The sequence below is a fragment of the Propithecus coquereli genome, unplaced genomic scaffold (assembly GCF_000956105.1).
Source record: "Propithecus coquereli isolate 6110/MARCELLA unplaced genomic scaffold, Pcoq_1.0 Scaffold482, whole genome shotgun sequence".
In the NCBI taxonomy this organism is placed as follows: domain Eukaryota; kingdom Metazoa; phylum Chordata; class Mammalia; order Primates; family Indriidae; genus Propithecus; species Propithecus coquereli.
The window spans coordinates 1822261-1833216 of record NW_012150641.1 but is presented as its reverse complement, the minus strand read 5'-3'; the positions used below and the strand labels follow the sequence as shown (position 1 = coordinate 1833216).

At 46.6% G+C, this 10956-nt stretch overlaps 1 protein-coding gene across 1 annotated transcript in view; it reads left to right on the top strand.

Moving 5' to 3' along the window:
• Positions 1–573: 573 nt before the first annotated feature.
• The window catches only part of DNAH2 (dynein, axonemal, heavy chain 2), a 102793-nt gene continuing 92410 nt past the window's right edge, over positions 574–10956 (top strand). The window contains exons 1-4 of the mRNA XM_012655607.1: positions 574–636; positions 2501–2668; positions 6198–6259; positions 9749–9919. Coding sequence (XP_012511061.1) covers positions 2515–2668; positions 6198–6259; positions 9749–9919 — 387 coding nt within the window. The 5' untranslated portion in view covers positions 574–636; positions 2501–2514. The remainder of the gene's footprint in view (positions 637–2500; positions 2669–6197; positions 6260–9748; positions 9920–10956) is intronic.

The following is a 10956-nucleotide window of genomic DNA, read 5'->3' as shown; positions in this document are numbered from 1 at the left end:
GTCTTCCCTCCCTTCCCCCGCCCGGCGCCGCCCGGCAATCCTAGACCCCAGTCCGCACTAAGAAGTGGGAACGAGCAGGAGGGCAGGGGTGCTCCAGCCCCGGTTTTTCCCCCGGACCCAGCTGCAGCCACGGCTGCCTGGAAATCCTGGAGCGCCTTCTAGATCGCAACGAGCCTCGCAGGGGGACCGCCGGGCGCCATCTGCTGGACCCGCTCCGGCTGGAGCCCACAGACCTGGGAGCGGGGGTCAGGCGCTTGGGTTCCCCCTGCCTTTTCAGTGTCCTGCGGGGCGGTAGCTCGTTGTTTCCAGCCCCAGCCCTTCCAGCTCGGTCCTCACACCAGACCCCCCGCACCCTCCAGCCCACCAGACGTAGTTACTTTCCCCGAGGCCCCCAGCCCTCTGGCCCCGGGTCCCAGCGGGCGACACCCGGGCGGGGTGGGGCTGAGGAGTAGGGATGCACGGCGCCTGCGCGGAGAGGTTGACTCCACGGGCCCGCGCACTAGCCGCCGGCCCATCCCTGCCCGGGGTTGCCATGGCGACGCGTGCAGGCGCGGGCCAGAGAGGGCCAAGCAGGGCAACTTCTTAGTTGGAGTGGCCCATCGGTCGGCCTGGGGAGGAGAGGGTCGGCGTCGTGAGGTGTGTTTCGGGGCAGAAGCAAGGAGGGAAGGAATGCTGGGGAGAAGCAGGAAGCTGCGGCGAGAAAGGGCAGTAGTGAGGGGGTAGGAAGGGACAGTTGTAGGAAAGAAGGGGCAGTTGTGGAGGGAGGGGGAACAAGGGAGAGGTGTGGGGGATGGGGAGAAGAAGGGGCAGTTGTGACGGTTGTGTGGGGAAGCGGTTGTGAGGGGAAGCGATTGCAAGGGGGAATTTGCGTACTGGTAACCGGTTTGAGGAGACGGCCAGGCACTTGCGGTATTTCCGAATAAGAGTGAACCCCAGGTTAGTAGAACCGCTCCTCCTGGGGCCTGCGGTGGGGTGCACCCCATGGTGAATGTACCTGAGGCTCCAGTTGGAGGCAGGGAAGCGCAGCCTGATGCTTCTCTGGAGACTGAAGGAGGAAGCCTTCTTGCTATAGTTGGTTTTATTGATTTGTTGGCCTAACAGACCGTTTTTCCTTGGAGCAAAGTACAAATCCTTCAAGTCTGAAATTCATAACCTGTGATCAATGCCTGTGGCAGTCTGTGGGGATGAGGAAAGAGAGCCACAGGTGGCTGCGAGGCGGTGGCTGAATGAAGAGGGAATGCCCAGCCAGCCTGACTTTGCCCTTAGGATGCTGAGCACCTGCCAGAGAAGCGCTTCCTGTTATCCTACTTAGAGGGGCAGCGTCACTGTGGCCTTCCTCATGCCCCAATTCCTTTTTCCCCATTGCACAATTCAAAATTTAGTGTTGACTGACTTTTATCCTTCCTGCTTCCAGTCTGCTCTCAGGGCATTTGGAGTCAAATGATCCTGATCTTCCTTATCGGTTAGCACAGCCTTACTCAGCCAACTATGCTAAGAGACTTCTCAGTACACACAAAACAAGCTTCTTGCCTTTGGGAATTAAAAGCTAAAGAGACCTGTAGCAAGTACTGTTTTGTTTGTTTGTTTAAGAATGTTGCAGGCCAGGTGGGGTGGCTCACTCCTGTAATCCCAGCACTCTGGGAGGCTGAGGCGGGAAGATCAATTGACCTCAGGAGTTCAAGACCAGCCTGAGCAAGAACGAGACCCCGTCTCTACTAAAAATAGGAAGAAATTGGCCAAACAACTAAAAATAGAGAAAATTAGCCAGGCATGGTGGTGGGTGCCTATAGTCCTAGCTATCGGGGAGGCTGAGGCAGGAGGATCACTTGAGCCCAGGAGTGTGAGGTTGCTGTGAGCTAGGCCGATGCCATGGCACTCTAGCCTAGGCAACAGAGTGAGACTCTGTCTCAAAAAAAAAAGGATGTTCTAGATTTTAGTGTGGTTAGGAGGAACATTTTTCCATTTAACTTGAGAAAAGGTACACAGGAAAATCAACCTTGGTTTGATTGAATGACTTGACACAGTGACAAAGGGTGGGGAACATGGGGACTGTCTTCCCTTCCCTGGGCCTTCTCACTCACCCTTGGCCCTGTGGGGTAGAGTGCTTGAGGATATGGGCAGCCACACTTCAGTTTGGTGGATCATTTCCTGATTATCTTATGTTCTTATATGCCAAGCAAAGATAGAGTCCTTAAACCCTCATTAGTGGGGTGTCTGTTGGGCTATCATCTTTAGCTTCCATTTATTCCTAATGCCTGGAAGGACTGACTTTGATTTTTAACCCAGGACCCTGAAGAAAGTGGGGTGCCCCAGGGAAAACAAGGACTCCAAGGCCCCTGTCAAGTACAGATCCCTTGTGGTTAATGGAGCAGAGTGTGGGAACCCCCAGAAAAGATTATTATGTTGAGTCTCAGTCAATTTGTGAATTCAAAAGGGACTGCATGTATCGGGGGCTGGGTTGGGATCTGGTTGTGGACTCCCAACTCCCGTGTACCTGCAGGTTTTGCATGCACGATGTCCAGCAAAGCTGAGAAGAAGCGGCGTGTGACTGGCAGAGTAGGCCCCCGGACAAACCGGGCAGGGCAAGCTGCTCAGGAAGCTCTGGCTGCACAGGAGAGTGCCCTGCCTGCCAGCGAGCCTGAGCCCGAGCCCCCCAAGGAGAAGCCTGGTGGGTACTTGCTGAGGCAGGGGATGCTTAGAAATGGAGGGTAGGAAAATCAGAGGGGCTTGGAGGCAGAATGCTTGTATCTTAGGAGGGTCTTAGGGATGGGGAGCAGGCTCTCTTGCTTCTGGGAAAGAAACAGGGGCTAAGTGACCCTCCAGCTGAGGGAGTTCAGTAGAATCTCAGCGCTGCTGCTGGGTCCCTTTTATTGTGTATCTTCTTCCTGGCTAGCCTTGTACTTGTTCTTTCTGTCCTAAAATTTCCCACCAATGCACCAGGAGTTCACGAGCCAATCCTTTCTCTAGCCTCTTCTTTCTTATTTCAAGTGTTCCTCATTGCTCCTACCCTACTGAAGAGGGTTTGATCTCTTCCTTTTTCCCATTTTCACCCTGGGTGGCAAAACAAATAATGTTTTTCTCCCATTAAGCCCATCACCATGGAGACTCAGCCTGCCTTGCCACCCTTTGAATCCTAAGCCCGGCTGATGCTTTTCACCATCTGTTTAAGGCTCTTGTATCTCTGCCTTCAATTTGGCAGGGACTTGGTAGACTGCAGAGGTTCAGGTTCAGGACAACAGGAAAAGAAGACTAGATGGAGGGAGAGAAGAGTTTAAAGAGGCTGGCTTTTGTGGCTTTGATATGAAGGATTCCTTTCCTGTGGGTGAGTGGGAGCCAGTGGGATTTGAAGGTTTTTAGTAGCTGTTGGTGTCACAGGGCTTTGCCTTAGAGCACTGGCCAGTGTAGACAGGACTGTGAGCTAAGTGTAGACCTCCCCACACCCTTTTTACCTGGAGCTCCTTTATGCTGCTAGCAGCCTGTCAAGATGGAGAGAAATAGAATCCCCCTTTAATGTTAAAGGTTGAGAGATTAAGTACAAATGTGGGAGAAAGGTCCAGGGACTTAGGAACCTATCTTAGAACAGGATCTTTGAAATGTGCAAAATTTATTCTTCTGAGTTCTCAAGTGCTCCGTTGAAAGCAGTTTAAAATGGAACTGGCTCCTAGAAGCTGAGTACCAGGAGGAGTAGGGGGAGGTAGGAGGGAGGCAGTGAGGTCCAGTTTGGAGAATCATCTGGGGAGGAAAGGGAAGGAGCTTTGAAATTAATGCATTGGCCTTCAAACACCGAGGGTTTCTACCTGCCCCGGCGCTAAGCCTTCTTAGTGTTTCACATGGAGCCTTCCTGCTTTCCTGTAACCTGGGCAGAGGTTCAGAGAGGACTTGGACCTCCAAGGCAGCCCTGAAACTAACATTAATTCCTGTAATCTTTGAAATTAAGGAGGAACTGAGGCCTGGCCTACAGGAGACACAGGGGGCCTAAAACACTTCTTCGTGAAAGATGGTGGGTTTGAGGGCAAACACCCTTTTGAGGTCTTATCAATGTTCTGTACTTCCTTAAGTGCTCTTTAATTCCCACTAAAAGAAGATGAAGAAGAATCATAATCAGGTTTATAATCCCTTGTCTGTAATTTTCAAAAGCTCTAAGAACCGAAAGGTTTTTTCCAAAGTTTGGCATCTAAACTTATTTGGTGGTAAAACCTAACCTGAAGTGACATGAAGGTGTTTATAGTCTATTTAAGCCACTTAGTATAAATATTCATGTTTTACTGCAGAAATATTCATAATAGGAAGAGTTTGATTAAGCACTGTTCTAGAGCCCTCCTGGGGGGAGTGGCGGGTGTTTACATACTATATTATATTACAGTTCTAAATTCTGAAGTACACAGGAGCCCAAGGTTTTAGATAAGGAGTCGTAGACCTGTATTTCAGGCAAAACAGAAAAAGCATAGCTAGCAATATAATGATCCTCATGTACCCACCACTCGATGTGAGAATCAATGGTGACAACAACAAGTGAATCCCTATAAATACATAGGCAAATCCCCTCCCCAAGAACCCCTGTTCTTCTCCAGAGGTCACTGCTATCCTGAGTTGGTGCTTATCATTCTCAAGCTTGTTTCTTTTTAAATTTTTGCTACATGTATCCATGAATGTCATATACTATTATCCTACAGGTATTGCATATTTCAGACTTTATATTAATTGTATTATAGAAGATAAAATAAGTCTACTCTTGAGATTGTCTCAGTCTCCCTCCCCTGGCCTAGTTCCCTGCTGAAATCTGGAATGCCAGCGGCTTTCCCGAGGGAGTTGGGTTATCCCACTTAACCACTAAGCTTCTGGAAGTGCCTATTGCGTCTTGTCCTGCCTTCCTCCTTGGCCCCTGTGCCTCATTCCCCTCTTAGTTTTCCTTTTTGGAAGTTAGAGTGTCCTGTTCCCCTCAGCTTTTGGTCCTATCTCATTTGTTCCTTCCTCCTTTAAGCCCCAAGGGGATGGGAATTTTACCAGTTTTATCCCAATCTCCTGTGTGAGCCTCAGATCAGGAGGCAGAGAAACAGAGCCTCCTGGTTTTTATGGGGGTCCAGAGTGGGTGCGGCAGAATTGAGTGTCCTGCAGCCTGGTGTTTTGGAGAAGGGCTGATTCCCGTGGGCCTCATGTGGGAAGAGGATTGGGGGAAGAATAGAAGGCCTGGAATAACCTTAGTACTAACTGCCTTCAATCTCCCCCCAAGTTAGCTCCTGTCTTTTTTTTTTTTTTGAGACAGGGTTTTGCTCTGCTGCCCAGGCTAGAGAGCAGTGTCATCATCATAGCTCACTGCAACCTCTAACTCCTGGGCTCAAGCAATCCTCCTGCCTCAGCCTCCCGAGTAGCTGGGACTATAGGCTCGTGCCACCATGCCTGGCTAATTTTTTCAATTTTTTGTAGAGAAAGAATCTTGCTATGTTGCTCAGGTTGGTCTCGAACTCCTGGCCTCAAGTGATCCCCCTGCCTTGGCCTTCTAAAGTACTGGAATTACAGGTGTAAGCCACCGTGCCCAGCCCCAGTTAGCTTTTTAAATCAAACTGAGAGATATTTCACTATAAAATTCACCCTCTTAAAGCATGTAATCCAGTAGTTTTGATATATTCACAAAGCTATGCAACCTTCCCACTATCTAATTTTAGAATCTCTCCAAAAGAAAGCCACTTCAACACCTTGAGAAATTGGCACTAGGTGACTCCTGTATCTTTACTTCTAAGTCGCATCAGAGCCTTGCTCCCTGTTTTCCTTTCCTCCCGGATCCTGGGAATCACTAATCTACCATCTGTCTTTATGGCTTTGCCTACGCTGGACATTGCATATAAATGGAATCATACAACGTGTGGTCTTTTGTGGCTAGCTTCTTTCACTTAGTATTATGTTTTCAAGGCTCATTCATGTTATAGCATGAATCCCACTGTCATTCCTTCTTATGGCTGGATAATATCCCACTGTATGTATATACCACATTTTGTTTATCCATTCATTCATAAACGGACAGCTGGGCTGTTGCCTATTGTGAATAGTGCTGCTGTGAACATTGGCATACAAATATCTCTTTGAGTCCTTACTTTCAAGTCTCTTGGGTACATAGCTAGAAGTGGAATTGCTAGGTCATGTGGTGACCATAGTTAACTTTCTAAGGAATGCCTTCCTTTTTGTATCTTTATTCTTCCCAGAGCCAGTATTGGAGGAACCTGAACTACAGAAAGAAGAATTAGCAGAGCCCGTGGTGGACGTGGTAGGCTTGAGTCTTCCCCGTGGCAAATATTCCTTCCCAACACCCGGTGCAGCAAAGAATCAGTTGTGGAATGGTGTACGGGAAATTCTCTCTCACCTGTCACTTCTTCTTACTCTGTGCTGGTGGCCTACTCACCACAAATCCAGTTTGTTGAGTAAAGGACAAAGCCATGCGTGCCGCCTCTAGGAGAGGAGGGCTTTGAGTGAGGAGCAGGTCTTTGGCTGCCCTCCCGGTCTCCCCACCTGTGGGCAAACGGCAACAAGCTTTATCAGTTGTGTGGGTGAAACATCTGAACAAGTCGAACATGCTAGGAAGATGTTGTCCTAACTGGCTACTAATTTCTAAGACAGCCTCTTTCCTCCTTTCCTTCGGTTCTCTCCTTTGGTTGAAGAATTTACAGAAGCTGCTTCAATCACCTTGAGAAACTGACACTAAATGCCCCCTACATCTTTACTTCCAAGTTGTGTAAAAGCTTAGTCATACCCATTGTTACCTGGGTGAGAAGAATAAATAGACTGGTGACCTCAAAAATTTTTAAAAAGGGAGAGAAAAGTAACAACTATCTATTAAAGAAAAAATTGGAAGGGACAGAGAAGTAAAAGAAAAGGAAAATAAAACTCAGAGTGTTACTGTTCAAACGTGTCCAATGTTAATATTTTGATGTGTCTTTTCTTTCTGTACATAGGTTTGCAAGTTTGTTTTTGTATAAGTCCTAACTGTACCATATATTACAATTTTGTAAAAAGCTTTTTCACAGACTATGTTTATCATTCTTCATGTTATTATATAATTTTGTAAATACCACTTTTCATTAAAAGTATTTTTTAGATGCATATAGTTTTTTTTTTTTTTTTTTGAGACAGAGTCTCACTCTGTTGCCCAGGCTACAGTGCCATGGTGTCAGCTTAGCTCATAGCAACCTCAAACTCCTGGGCTCAAGCGATCCTCCTGCCTCAGCCTCCCAAGTAGCTGGGACTATAGGTGCGTGTCACCATGCCTGGCTAATTTTTTCTATTTTTAGTAGAGACAGGGTCTCACTCTTGCTCAGGCTGATCTCAAACTCCTGAGCTTAAGCGATCCTCCTGCCTCAGCCTCCTAGAGTGCTAGGATTACAGGCATGAGCTACCGCGCCTGGCCAGCATATGGTGTTTTATTAGATACATGTACCATAGTTAAACCATTACTCTTAGGCATTTTGCCATTTCTGATTTTTTGCTCTCATAATAATACTGTGTTGGCCAGGCATGGTAGCTCATGCCTATAATTCCAGTGCTTTGGGAGGAAAAGGTGGAAAGATTGCCTGAGGCCAGAAGTTTGAGGCTAGCCTGGGCGACATAGCAAGACCCTGTCTCTACAAACAATAAAAAAAAATTAGCCAAGTGTGGTGGTACATGCCTGTAGTCCCAGCTACTCAGGAGGCTGAGGCAGGAGGATCGCTTGAGCCCAGGAGTTCCAGGCTGCAGTGAGTTTTGACTGTGCCACTGCATTCCAGCCTAGGCAACAGAACAAGACCTTGTCTCTAAATATAAAAGAATACACTGTGATGAATATTACAAATAAAACTAACATTTATGAAATATTTAGTATTTTCTTAAGATAGATTCCAGTACACAGAGTTGCTGAATCAAAGAGTAGAGGACATTTCTAACACTTTTGATACATAATGCTAACCTGCTTTCCAAATGGATCATACTTTTTTTTTTTTTTGAGACAGAGTCTCACTCTCTTGCCCTGGCTAGAGTGAGTGCCGTGGCATTAGCCTAGCTCACAGCAACCTCAAACTCCTGGGCTCAAAGCGATCCTACTGCCTCAGCCTCCCGAGTAGCTGGGAGGGACTACAGGCATGCACCACCATGCCCGGCTAATTTTTTTTCTATATATTTTTAGTTGTCCAGATCATTTCTTTCTATTTTTTTTAGTAGAGATGGGGTCTCGCTCTTGCTCAGGCTGGTCTCGAACTCCTGAGCTCAAACAATCTGCCCGCCTCGGCCTCCCAGAGAGCTAGGATTACAGGCGTGAGCCACCGCGCCCGGCCTGGATCATACTTTTTGCCCACACACTATCAATAAACCCTTTCCAGGCCTCGCTATTATCAATTTAGCCAGGATTTTTAGAAAATGATAGGCAGTAAATGATGTCTTTTCTTTTTTTATTTTTATTTCTTCGATTTCAAGTGAAACTGAACATTTTTTCATATTTGCATTTTCTTTTTGATGACATGGCATGTTTGTTCATGTCCTCTCGTCCATTTACTTATTGTGGTGTTAATGTGTTTCTCATTGATTTATCCCTGTCTATATATAGGAAAGATTTTAGATCACTGTCTATTAAATTTTCTTGACCTGGAAACTTTAACTAAGACATTCCTTCTTGGCCAGGACAAGGCTCATGCCTGTAATCCTAGCATTCTGGGAGGCTAAGGTGGGAGGGTCACTTGAGCTCAGGAGTTTGAGACCAGCCTGAGCAAGAGCAAGGCCCCATCTCTACTAAAAATAGAAAAAATTAGCTGGTGTGATGGTACACCTGTAGTCCCAGCTACCTGGGAGACTGAGGCAGGAGGATCGCTTGAGCCCGGGAGTTTGAGGTTGCTGTGAGCTAAGCTGACACTGCCGCACTCTAGTCCCAGCAACAGAGCCAGACTCTGTCTCAAAAAAAAGAAAAAAGAGATTTCTTCTTATCTTCCAGGAATACTGGGAGGAAGGATAAGGTGACTTCTCAAGTTCACTGAGCTATATCTTCCTGTCTTCTAGTTTCCTGAACTCATTTAGTAGAGTTCTATAGATTAATTTTTTCCAGCCACCAGTTACAATTTCTTTCCATCTAATCAATTTGTTCTTTGGTGTTTTTTCAGTTGTTTTTCCCTGCTCACTTCTTCCTTACTGCTGTGCCAACTGACTTTTACCCAGTATCTTAACTTACTTTAGCATACTAAGGGGGCTGCATCATGAAGAAACTGCTCTTGTACGCATCTCCCTGCTCCTAATTGCTTGATCTAGGCTAGTATCTTATATGTTCCCTTAATTCACTTTTTTTTTTTTTTTTGGAAAAGGGTTTTACTATGTTGTCCAGGTCGGTCTCGAACTCCTGGCTTCAAGTGATCCTCCTGCCTCAGCCTTCCAAATTGCTGGGATTACAGGTGTGAGCCACTGCACCTGGCTTTCTTAATTCACTTTTACCTTTGATGTTGAGAGTTTCTTGACAATGCATTTTTACTAATCACAGGCATAAATGAAATATCTTAGGAAGATCATATCCTATCATTTTCCTCTATGATTTGTTCTTCTTTTACTCTTAGAGGCAGGAGAATCTTGTTGTCTTGTTTCTTCAAAAGCTCCACACCTATCATTCAGTCCATCCTCACCTTTATCCTCACCATTCTGAACCTGTCTGGCTTCTCTCATCTCCCACATCCTCACCTGTGGTTGTGAATGGGAGAAAGGCCTCCCTCACAGCCGTAACTGCGTTGGCTCTCTGTCCACTCTCCTGTAGAAGCCCCTCTTCCTCTCCCGAGCCATGCTGACAGGACTGGCGGACGCAGTGTGGACAGAGGAGCATGATGCCATTCTGGAACGCTTTGCCCAGGACCCTGCGGAATCCATCCTCACCATCTTCATTGACCCCTGCTGTGGGCTGAAGCTAGAACTGGGCATGCCCGTACAGGTGCGTACCCTACTTGCCCAGATCAAAGGTGGTCTTACAGGGAGCTGGGAGGCTGTGTATCTTTGTTATCCTTGAGTCTCGTTGTCCCCTGTGCTTCAAGGCCCATTGAGCCCCACTATGTGTCAGCCACCCTACTTGGTGGCAGGGATACAGAGAAGGATGAGGGGTTTTACTTTTGATGACATCATGGTCTAGTGGGGAGGACAGGCATATAAGCGAATGTTTACTGTAGTTTGTGACCATGGGCCGAGCTTTGTAGGAGCTTTATGGGAGCAACTGATAGAGCCAGTGGAATTCTGGGGGGGCTTGGTTATGGAGGGGCAGTTTGAGCTGGGGATGAAGGATAAGTAGGATTTCATCAAGACTAGCTAAGAGCGATTCAGTAAAGACCACTCTATGTACAAAGAAAAGAGGAGTGGTGGGAAATGATACTGAAAAGATAGGTTGGGGTCAGCTTATGAAGGGCCTTGAATGTTATACTAGAGAACTTGGCTGCTATCCCAGAGAGAGCTAGGAAATCTTTTACGATTTAGATAACTACGTCAACAATGTGGAGAATGCATTAGAGAAGGGTAAACCTAGGGTAGAGAGACAGTTAAAAGCCAGATGTATGCTAAAATGGTGGTGGTAGAGTCTGGGTGGTGGGAGTATAGGTCATTATTGTGAAATTCTTTGAACTTTTCTGTATACTTGAAAATTTTTGAAATAAAATGTTGGAAAAGAAAAAAGGCTATTGCTTTGCTCTTATTGGCAGTGATATACAAAAATTAAAATTATGATGATGATTAGCATGGCCCTGTGCAACAATGACACAATTTGCAAAGCATTCTATATTAAACACAGGCAAAATAGGCTATGGCTTTTTCCTGTGTATTGGCAATAATCAGCCATAAAAAATAATGAAAAAAAGATTTAATTCACAAAAGGAACAAAAATCTGCAAAATAGGCCGGGCACGGTGGCTCACGCCTGTAATCCTAGCACTCTGGGAGGCCGAGGCGGGCGGATTGTTTGAGCTCAGGAGTTCGAAACCAGCCT